The sequence below is a fragment of the Leptinotarsa decemlineata genome, unplaced genomic scaffold, assembly GCF_025532065.1.
Source record: "Leptinotarsa decemlineata unplaced genomic scaffold, Ldec_3_MD MMD2_tig00000882_RagTag_RagTag, whole genome shotgun sequence".
NCBI classification, from domain to species: domain Eukaryota; kingdom Metazoa; phylum Arthropoda; class Insecta; order Coleoptera; family Chrysomelidae; genus Leptinotarsa; species Leptinotarsa decemlineata.
In genome coordinates this window covers 3,433,039-3,445,171 of record NW_027412556.1, presented here as the reverse complement: position 1 = coordinate 3,445,171, position 12,133 = coordinate 3,433,039, and the positions used below count along the sequence as shown (strand labels likewise).

At 38.9% G+C, this 12,133-nt stretch overlaps 1 protein-coding gene across 1 annotated transcript in view; it reads left to right on the top strand.

Moving 5' to 3' along the window:
- The window catches only part of jbug (filamin-type immunoglobulin domains fbug), a 109,212-nt gene that overhangs the window by 31,940 nt on the left and 65,139 nt on the right, over positions 1–12,133 (top strand). Inside the window, 3 exon segments of the mRNA XM_074174817.1 lie at positions 6,538–6,826; positions 8,918–9,081; positions 9,146–9,382. Of these exon segments, the coding sequence (XP_074030918.1) occupies positions 6,538–6,826; positions 8,918–9,081; positions 9,146–9,382 (690 nt within the window).

The following is a 12,133-nucleotide window of genomic DNA, read 5'->3' as shown; positions in this document are numbered from 1 at the left end:
CAATATTCATTTGCAGCCAAATATTTTGTTCTGTCATTTGCCAGACTACTTGATTTCCAATAAATATTTCATTCGCTGAAAGGTTGTTTTAGACCGAAAGAATATGGCACAAATTCCGAGATTTTTGAAATTATTGTAACTATTCAAGAACGTCCATTTTGTGGTGTAATTCGCAACTTGTTTATCTAGCAACAGGTAATTTTAGGAATGGGCGATATTTCAAGGAAAGGGTATTTTTTGTATATTCTTATCAGTCGTCAAATGGATTTCGCTTTGAAAAAATGACCCTTTTTCGAAAGAAATGCTCATTTAAGAAAAACTATTGAACTTAGCCATAGGGAATACTTAATGAAATTTGTAGAGGTTTCGTTGGCGCTTCTTATGGATCAATAATATACAGGGTGTTCCATTTAATATAAGGAAGATTTTGCAAATTTTCATTTACAATATTTGGCAAGCGGTTTTTCATACCCTGTATATCAAAGGTCGATTTCAGATATATCGTTTGGGAGAGTTACCAATGTAGAATATTCGACCAAAAAAAAATTTCAACTGGACTTGGCACCACTTTATAATTTCAAATATTCTGAGTGACGAATATTGGAAAAAAACCTGTCATGCTAGATATCTCGAAAACCATCAATATTTTCGAAGTGCAGATATACATAAAGTTTATTTTATTTTCTATGAAGAAACCGAAAAAGCGATGAAAAATATAGGTTACCATTTAAAAAGACACAGTTGGGATCCGCCCAGAAAAAATCGAACACCCTGTGTGACCGCCAATATTTTTATTTTGTCGAGCTCGAGCAATAAGGTAATATTACAGAAAATTAGATTCCTATCTGCTTCCTATATAGAGATATGGAACACCGCGCCACTGTTGCAGGACCCTGTATAGCAGATTTATATAATTGATAAAATAAATTTGTACAACTGAAAAATTGGCAGAAATAATTATGGAGGAAAATGTAATAGATCTGCTTTAGAGTTCGTACAGAAAACAATAAATTGAATAAGAAAAATATAGTGGAGAGAAATACATATGTATGAATGGAGTGGATTTAATAAAAAATCAACAAAATATTTTTGGAAATTCCTTCATAAATTGGCCAATTATTTCATCATTCACCTCAATATTTCATTACAGTTGTGGAATACAGCAGTTTGAAATTCACTGAAAATTATCTCATTGATAATTGTCACAAAAAATTATTTCAGGAATTATATCTAAGCAGACCAAAACTGGCAAAACAGTAATTTATCTTTGCACATGTTTATATATTTTCAAACACATTCTGAGTTTGAATTTTCCATGGAAAAGATGAAAAGAAGTTTTAATTATACTCAGAATCGTCCTGCAATTCAATTAATATAATCGTTCATGTATCCCAGGCCTACCGAACCAGAAAAAGTATTTGAAATAATTAGTACGTTGGTTTCGAGGAAAGCTCCTGAATTTGACGAACTTACTATAAAAATTCTCATAAAAGTTTAATTTTTCCACATAATAAGAATTGATAATTTTTTCCTCAAGTCTTAGAATTTTCAAGGTTACCTACAGCTGCCGGACTGAGTCATGGTCGGTGGGAGAAATCGTATCTGTGTAACGTTTGGGTCGGTGTTTGACAAAGAAAGTATCAGGAAAGACGGAATAGAAACTTTTGTTTGCAATTTGACGTAGTACGGATTGAGGGATAAACAATGAATGGATATTGAAATTCCACTTGGGTGAGGTTAGGTCTAAAGTGAATGGGTCTATTCGACCCCCACCGCAACCCGCAACCGGAAGGTGTTTTTGATTCATCTATGATCCAACCACTGCTGCTCTTAATATTTCTTTCTCCCGGAGGATCCAGTCCCCTCTACTCGGGAATAGTACTTTATAAGGCAGTTCGTAGTTGACAATTGGATGCATAAAGTCAGAGGTCATTACCAGAATGCTGTGACTTCCAATGTGAACCAATGTCTGTTGCACTCTGCAACGAACTGATTTGTGCAATTGGCAATGTGCACAAGTATATATGCAGTCCATCTAGCCTCTCTCCAGAAAAATGTGGAGGAAAGGTAGATCTAGAAGGATCTCCATGGCCGCGATACTAATGTCACCACTGATGGCCAAATAAGCCTGTCTCTGTTAGCCAGAGAGCTTCGCCTGGGCCGTTTGCGATGAAGCCTTCGGCCACCAGGCAATAGCACCATACGTGATCATTGGTCTGATAATCATCACATAAATCGAATGGATTTGTTTGGGACCTAACCCCAAAGTATAACCACAAATCCTTCGACAAGTCCATAGGGACAGTCTGGCTTTGTGTAAAACTTTTTCCAAGTGAGCGTTCTAGGTGAGTTTTTCATCGAGGACAATGCCAAGATTATTCACCTCCGTTCCAAATGAAATGACCTCACCATTGATGGAAAGTGGCGTTAGATCGTAAAATTTTCTCCTTGGTGAAGGCAATTATCACAGGAGAGGCATCTGCTCCCTCAGGCACCAACTGTGAACAACGTTCATCATGCTTTGGAGGACCGCAAAAGTGGAGATAGTACCACACTTTGAGGGCAGCCCCTCGTGACCCTGAACCTAATGGCCTCACCATGAAGAGTCGTAGTTGCAGTTATGTTTACCAGCATGATTCAGATCCAGCTAGTTATGGTTGATTCTATACCTTTCCCAGCCATAAATTATCCTATAGATTCAGGTAATGCATTGTCAAATGCTCCTTCAATATCAAGAAATACAGCAACCGCAATCTCTTTGTTGTCAGGGGACTGGGAGATTTTCTCTACAAGGTTGTTCAATGCTAAATCTGTCGATTTGCCGGTTTGACAAGCATACTGTTGGTTATTCAGGGAGGATGCATATAATGCTAAACTCCTGATGTGTCCGTCCAGTATCCTCTCAAGTCCTTTCAGCAGGAAGGATGTAAGGCTGATTGGTTGTACCGATTTGGGGTGTGGATCTCTCTGGCCCACTTTAGGTATATATACCACCTTTGCTGCCAACCAACTAGGTGGTATATAGTTCCACGCCATACTAGCTTTATACAATATCATGATAATAGGCAAAATTATTTCCGGTCCGTTTTGAAGAAGAGCTGGAAATATACCATCCTCTCCAGGAAATTTGAAGGCTGATGAAATGACTTAATAGCCCATTCAACTGCTAGTGCTGTGATACACTTCTTGACGACCTTCCAATCGTTCTTTTTTGGGCGAAAATGGGTGGTCTATTGTTATCAAGAGTCATATTTCCAGGAAAGTTGTTTTCTATCAAAAGCTCTAACGTTCCTTTACTAGAGGCCGTGAATGTTCCATCGGGTCGTTTAAACGACCTTATTTCAGCAATCGACTCTCTGGAGGGAATCTTGTGAATTCTTGTGCTGCGATTAAATCAGAGGTACTATCACAGAACTTCCTCCAAGACTCTCCTTTTGCCGTCACTCCGGTAGCTGTACTTCAGCAGAATCAGCATCATCATCGATTGAAAGGGAAATATTTTTAGGGAGAGATTACTCAAAAGCTCTTCGATTTTCTGCTTCTCCATCATTATATAAACAAACGTATCAGGCAAAAGTATTTATCAAATCAGCGTCAATGCTACCAACATGAAGTAATGTTCCATATATCATAAATGCTCCTGCACAAACAGAAAAGAAACAGAATTAATTATACAAAACATTCGCATGAAGCTAATAGCAAAATCTTGTCCATCCTTTATAATTGAATCTCATTCTCACACCCCTTACGATGAGTAGGAGTACATTTGTAAATTCACACTCCAAACAATGATCACTTATTGAGTGTCTGTTTATAAGATGATTAGTAATTCAGTCACGTCAATTTCCTGTTGAAAGGGGATTAAATATCGTCACGCTATTGTGATCAATCTTGTTTCCTACACCTTGTATGTCTTATTGTTATGGAGCCAAGTGCATATGAGGAACGAGCATGAACATTAGTGTAATTATTACTGTTTGGTGAGAGTGAGTGCAACGCATGGCTAGCGGTTCGTAAAGATATTGTAGAGGTGAGTTGAGAAAGGGGTACATCTGCAATTCCATTGGGTTAGAAGAAATGGAATGGAAAAAAATATTATCAATTCCTGATAATTTCTGACTGCGTTGTGTTGATGACAAGTTTGTGGTATGGCAAGATGGTGAATAGACACTAAACGATTTTTTATCACATCTAAACTTTCTAGACCCAAAAATTCAATTCACAATGGAGTGGCAGCACGAGTAGCTGGCTTCTTCAGAGGTTTATCCATCTTGATGATTCACCGATGACTGGCGATTTCTAGTTCGTAGTGTTACCAATGTCCAGATTCTTCAAAAGCAAATAGAGTATATAAATTGTAAAAGCAAATCGGATTCGAAAGACGGCAGCGGGCCAGGTAGGCGGAGCCTGCGCGCGCTCGCCGCAAACATATAAATACGGCGCGTTGCGATGGAAAAGAACAGTACTCCACTGAGTTACAGGCTCTAAGGCTGGTCGAAAACACCATCCGCGAGTTGAACTCAAATAAAAAAGTACATATCGTCCTATTAGACATCTCGAAGGCCTTCGACCGTGTTTGGCACGAAGGTCTTCTGCACAAGCTAAACGCGTTCGACCTACCTCGGGGCCTCGTCCGGTGGATCGGGTCCTTCCTGAAAGACAGGACATTTCAGGTTAGAGTAGAAGGATTTCTGTCTGACAACAGAGAGATCCTTGCTGGAGTGCCACAGGGGGGCGTGCTCTCTCCGACGTTGTACTCACTTCATACCAGTGACCTTCCGAAGCCCGAGCGTGTGAAGATATCTCTTTACGCCGATGACACGGCTTTCCTCTCATCTTCCATGGGTTGGGAGCTCGGTGTCGTCTATATGCAACGTGCATTGGACGACGAATGGTTTTGTTTTAAAGAAAGGTCTTGCCCTTGGATTTCGCGATAATGCAGGGAACGCGCGATGTTCAGAATTCGGAACCGAACACAAGAGGCGAGGACGTAAACCAATATAGATCCTCCGGTGGCCTAGCACCCGCCGGCTCTGGTCTTCACGCAACAAGCGGCCTAGGAGCAGATGGTCTTCCGCAACTCCACGCCCAGCCGGGTACTTTTTCAGAACAGCTCCAGGTACCGTCTTGGCGACAGTAGGTTGTATTTATGTTGACCCAGGTAGTCCGCCTCTCTTGTTGAAGCTTTGCTATTGGCCGAAGTATTATTACCTGATAATGACGTAAAATTGCTGTTGTCACTTTAGCATCTTTTAGTATGGGAGTCCAAATCCGGTAAAGCGTTACCGCCTCCTATTTTCTGTTGTAGTTCTCCATATGTTTATGGATTTCTATGGCTTTCCGTACAAGCCTTGTATCCACGAATCTTTTGGTGGTACCGATATAAACTTTTCCGCAGGTGCATGGTATACGATACACCCCCGCAGCTGAGAAGATCTCGTGCTTTACTGTATTTTCCTGGGGGGCTTGAACACTGTTTTCATGTTATGTTTCCTTAGGATTTTCCCGATTCTATCTGTAACTCTAGAGATGTACGGAGTTTCCTCCCTATTTTGAAGACTTCAATTTCATGGCCTCGTTGATCTCGGTTACACTGTATCCATTCGATTTCAAAGGCACTTGAAGATGATCCAATTTTTCTCATAGATGTTCCAAATCACATATTCTACGGACACGTTCCATCAGGGTGTTGATACTTGCCTTCTTCTCAAATTGCTTCATGAAGAAGTTCGCTATCATCGGGATGAGTGAACTTCCCATCGCTACGCCGTCCAATTGCTCATAGAAATCTCCTTTCCATTGGAAGTAACTTTCCGTGAGGCAGGCCTTGAAGTGACAACATCACTAGGAAACAGATTGGCTATCTCTCTCAAAGAATCTTCCAGTGGGACGTTGGTGAACAAGGAAACAACGTCGAAACTGACCAGAATATCACTTGTCTCCTAGGTTATACTACTGATTTTTCCCACAAAGTCTGTCGAATCGTTGACGTAAGAGGTTGTTTTTCCAACATGAGGCTGGAGAAGCGATGCTAGGTATTTTGACAAGTAATATGTAGCTGAACCCGGTGCTTTCACTATGGGTCTCAACAGAGCTTCTTTTTTTTGGGCCAAAAAAAACTATCAGACAAAGTCTAAGGTCAGCTAAGAACCCCAAAGAACCTTTAGCAACACCCGGGGAATACCAGATTTCTTGTAGCTGTGGGTCGGTCTACATTCGAACCTCGAAAAGTTTAGGTACCGGTCTCTTCGAACGCAAGAGAAATTGATGACATTGACGATGACATCAAATTACATTATTTCTTACCTTTCGGCTTTGACTTCTCGCGTTTTTGCAGATTCGAACATCTTATATCATTATTTGACTTATATAAATTACACATTCCCAATGATCACCATAATCGATTGGAAATCCATAAAGTGAATTTTATTATAACTGACGTTATGTAGACAAGCAATTACAAATGACAATCAACAATAAAGTTTCATCATTTATTGTCAGTTTTCTTCATTTCAATGAAGATTTAAATGTTTTCAGACACATTATCAAGTAACTCTGCTAGAGTCCTCCCTCTCTTACTCAAAAGTGACAACGGAAATACGAGGCCCGGACAACAAAGTGTACCTCGGCAAGAATCTAAATCATGGTAGAGGATCATTCGTCCCCTCCAAAGTGGGAATGCACGAGTTGATTGTCAAGTACGAAGGAGAAGAAATTTTGACTGGACATTATTTTAGAGTTCTACCTCCTTTGGTGGAAGTTGCTCCCCCAGGAATGGCACCCTGTGCTCTAGGATCGTTGGTACAAGTTCTCGTTAATGCCACGGGTAAGATTGATAATTTTTTTCATTTTTGATCACATTAAATGTTCGGTCTCAAAATTTTGCTTTCGAAATCATTATTTGTGAATTGTGAATCTTAAATTTTTAGTATTTAGCCAGCTCTACAAAGCTGAATTAATTCAAATTGAGTACAGAAGGGGAACATTACGAAATGATAGTAGGAACTGAAACATTGTTGCGTGATTCAATAAATGATTCAAGAATGATAAATACAGACAGATTTGGACTTGTCATTTGTGATAAAAATCCATATACTTGTAACTGAAAAGAGAGCGATGGTAGGGTTGCGATAGGGGTATATCGAAGTTTTTAAGAATATGATAGTCGGCTGGCAAGAGGTCTGGAGAGTGTGGAGGCAGAACTTTGACGCTCAATTCATTTAATTTTCGGACGGTGATTTGTGGAACATGCGAACGGGAGTTCTCGTAGAGCAGGATCGGGCCTTCTCTGTTGTCCAGTACATTTCGTCGATTTACTCATAATAGAACTCTGCTGTGATGATTTGGCCCAGTTGCAGAAAGTTATAGTGAATCACACCAAGCGCTGACCACCATACAGTAATCATGGTCTTTTTTGGTGAGTTTTCGTTTCTCAGTTCCACTCCAGAACGAGGTAGAAGGCGAATACTCAAGGCTAAATGCCTTTCAACTATCCTGAAATGGCACGGGACTTGCTCGAATAGTGAGCCATTGAAAAACAACAATATGCTTCAGATTAGGCTTATATTACAAAACCCATAAAAATAATAAACGAGTATGTTTATAAACCATAACAAATAACAGTGTAAAAATAAAACATGAGAGTAAAACGAAAGAAATAAGCAAAAATATTCGAAAGGTAAGATCGAAATTTAACAAGAAAGCTGATTCTCAAACAGAAATTATCTCTTCATTAACTTGTGCAATTTTATATATTCTCTCATAAGGTAGGATTCCAACTTACATAAAAACCTAAATTACCCTATTTGAGTTTTGCGGAAATTCTGAAGTGAGTATTCCAGCTTGCCTGGCCGCCATACTATTTTTTTGCTTCAAACCCGTGTGTACTAATTGCTACGATATTAACACATATGAAAGGGGTGTAGTGTAATTTATTGCCCTTCTAATATTATCCCCATGATGCAATTAACATTATTACAAAGTAAAAATGGCATCCTCTCTCTCTGAACCGACATGGGGGTTAGTAAAAATCCAAATTGACTCACGATACTATACTGGGTTCTGGTCTCCCTCTCTGGTACGGTATCCGTGTGAAATACTGATCCGTTCTCAGTGTCACCAAAGGAAACAACAAGCAACTCACTAACCGCAATTTACTGTGATTTTACTATCGCAAAATCCCCTTTCGCAACATCCCTTTTCGCAACCGTTTCGCGACCCTCTTCTGCAACTGTCCGATCGCCACTCTCCCAATTAACCGTCTAATTAGTATTCCCAAGTTCGTAAAACTGTCTCCTCCCTTGTACCGTCCCCTGATTGGTCTGATCTCTGTTTAATATTCCCGAATTTTCCGTAACCCTTCCTACCTAAGACCTATATCTTCTTTTCATCGAAGTCATAGGTCAGTGTTTATTTTGAATAATTTTTCTGACCCGCTTATTCAGATATGGTCGAACTTCCTGTCCACGAAGCTGAAATGCAAACTCGTAGCTTGCATTTTCTCATTCCTAGTATTATAACTCATCAACAGGATATGTTTGTTTAGTCTAGCCTGAACGAAACATAGTCTTCATGATGCCACCAAAGATCACCAATCATAAATTAAATTCAAAGCTTACTCTGTTGGAAAAATATCGATATCGATATCCCGACCCCAATCTTTATTATTATCTTTCAACTATCACAATGGCAGTTATTACAACAACCTGGATGTATACTTTGGGTAGAACTATTGTCGTTGATAATAGTTCTTTGGCTTTGGCTGTAGAAAAAGCTCTCAACAGCAGACCACAGACTTCTCAACTTTTTCACACAATTCATAACAACATAACAGTATTTTTTGTCAAGCTCATGAATGATAATATAGTTCGAGTTTCACAAATTTCTTCTTGAGATAATAATCAGAATTTTACTGCAGGTACACCGAGAAGGGAAGATATTTTGGTAACGGCTTACAGCCCAACTGGTCGCCCCTTGAACTGTCCTCTAACAGTAGTAGATGGAACTAACAGCGCCACTTTCAAACCCGATGAGGCTGGGGAGTGGAGGATAGAGATAACATACCAGGGAAAACAGATTCAGGTTGGTAGTTTGATTTTATATCTCCTTCATTTTGCGTGAAAATAATCACTACCTTTTATCGCAGGGTGGTCCATTTACTTGTTCAGTATTCGATCCTGACGGGGTGCACGCATCTGGTTTCGAAGGGGCCCTTCCTCTAGTCCCCCACGCTATTGATTTGGATTGCAGAGCCGTGGGAGTTCCAGGAGACGTTTCGGCAGATATTGTTCACGATAAACGATCGGTTCATTGCCACGTGGAGAAGTTGGACAACTTCCACTATAGGATACACTTCACCCCCAAAGAGGCCGGCAAACATAGGGTATTTACCGAAAGCGAATCAACTCACCTAGATACAATTTTTTGATTCAAATTTCCACTGCTTAAAAAAGTTCTTATGATTTTGTTATAAAGGAGTACATACGGGGGTGGGCTGAAAAGTTTCCGATCTCATCATGAAGATAGCAGCACTCGTAAAGTGAATTTCGTTGTTCATCTGTTGGCAGTTACTCACCAAAGTTTCTGCCATTTTGGGTCGCGCAGTTGTTATGCACCAGTCGTTTGATTAAGATGATGTGAGTGTTTTTATGAAAATGGATAGAATCGAGTATTGAACTATCTTTGAATATTTGTTTTTGGCAATAGGCCTACGCAAATCGAAGATGAGTTGGATTCTATATACTACGCACCAGAAAAAAAATCCTGTTTTCACCAAGACAACGCGCCCTCTCACACATGCTTGCTAAGATTTGTCAAAGCTGCATACACGTGACTGATAACTCAGGAATGGAGTACGACTCCACTTTGGACCTCACCTGACCTAACCTAACTATTTGGACGGGTTACAGAGATGAGATCATCGTTGGGAGGAGTGTATGGAGTTGAAAGGAGATGGAAAACTTTTCAGACCATCGTACATCAGAATGAAACCGCAAAAAGAATAGCTAAATCATAGCATCATTGAATTTTGAGAATCAAATCAGATATTTCGAATACTGGGGTTATGAAAAAATAGCCAGAAGCGCTTGGTAAATTTTTTTAGTGAATCATCAATATTCAATTGAATGTTGACAAGTTTGAACAGGTCTGAAATATCCCCGAATCAATCAGGAATGAAGAATCAATTTAGAGAGTTATGTGCGGAACATTTGGGATGTGGAATGTAAATTATCATCAAAAATTAGTCAAATCATCCAAAGGAACAATTCGTTCAGGTCAATCTCAACTCCCTACATTGTACGTTAATGAACTGACACTCATCAGAAAACAACTACTTCCCTGACTTGAGCGAATTGTTCCTTTGGATGATTTGATATATGTCCAGTCTTCAAGTATGCTCACTGACTAATGGTAAAAAAATAAGTCAATTAGACTGAAAATACAGCGTGGTCCACTAAGTCTGCAACAAATGGGAAACTTGTTTATTATCGATTTCTCAGAAAATTTAATTTCTGACAGAAGTTGGTGCATGTTCCAAAACTATACCAAGTGTACCTGAAATGGCTTTATGACAAACACCATACAGGATAGGCCAAAAAATATAAAGTTCGTTCAAGAGTACCCTTATTTCAAAAAATATACAAATATGTTGAAGAGAAAAGTTGCTTAAAATTAAAAGTTATGTTCAGATAAGAAGTCATGGCCTGCTATTCGAATTTTTTTCTCTGTTTCAAAAAAAATCTGTTTTTTCCGTTAATCTGCTGTCGCCCCCATACGAACGACAACTCTCAGAAGTTGAGAAACTTCTGCGAGCTATTGGAAAATTTTGAATTACCCCCGTATGATACATATTTTTACTATTTTGATTTAATATGTATTTAAAGTAGCCGCAAACAAATCAGTTTGGAGTATTTTTTGTCAAATTGAAGTGTATTTGTAAAATTTACTTGGATTTATATTTTTCTAGGTGGCCGTCAACTTTATGTTTGTTGCAACGATATTTAACAGAACTCTAGAATAAAACAAATACTCTTTTTAACGAGGCGAATACTTTACTAAAATCTGTCAAAATCTATCGCGGATAGCCATGAACCAAAAAGAACCAATAAGCGATAGTACAGAAAAATACAGTAGGTAACTTAATAACTTAACAGGTGCTAACAATAAAAATTATCGAAGCGTCTCTGTATGTCCACCTTCTCTTCTGATGCATCTAATTGTTCGCTCATAAAATTCGTTCAATGTAGATCGCAACACATTAGCGAGAATATTTCTGCAATGAACTCGTATTGAAGTTTCAAGCTCATCAACATTATTAAAAAGGCGATCTCTGTAGACTTTTTGTTTTAAGTGTCCCCATAAAAAATAATCTAGAGGTGTAAGGTCTGGAGAACGAGGAGGCAATCGAGGATCGGTATTTCGTCCTAACCATTTATTACGAAATGTCCTACTCTGCCACTGAGAAACATTTCTAATAGAATGGGCAGGACATCCGTCATGTTGGAACCATAACTTGGAACATATCATCCAAAAACTCTCCTATTTCAGTTTCCAAATAGTTCAAGTACCTGTCACCATTCAAATTCTCGCGAAAAAAAAACGGACCTAGCAATTTATTATTTAATATACCACACCAAACGTTTGTTTTTTGATAGTATTGATTTTTGTTGTCAATAATAAGATTTGGGTGTTGATATCTGACCACCATCTGCAATTTTGTGATGATAGAACCCCATTTGTTTTAAAAGTACATTCATCTCCAAACAGAATACATCGATGAAAATCTCGTTGTTCTTCTATTTCACTCAAATGATGGTAGGTTTGTAAGCATGGTACTTATGTTTCTTGAGAATACGCTTCACAGAGGTTTTTTTATGCCGGTATAATCACTAATTTCTTGGGTGGACCTTCTAGGATTTTCTACTACTGCTTGAAGTACGTCAAGCTGGTTTTCTTCTGTGCATACATGTTTCGTACGCTCCATATTATGTTTATATTCTAGTGAGCCGGTTTGTTTGAAATTCTTTAAAATTCTACTTACACTTGAACAGCAAATTTGTTTGTCTGGATGCCGCTCGTTGAAAATATTTGCAGCAGTCGCGCTTTGTTTTATAACAATCACCACAGATTGAAA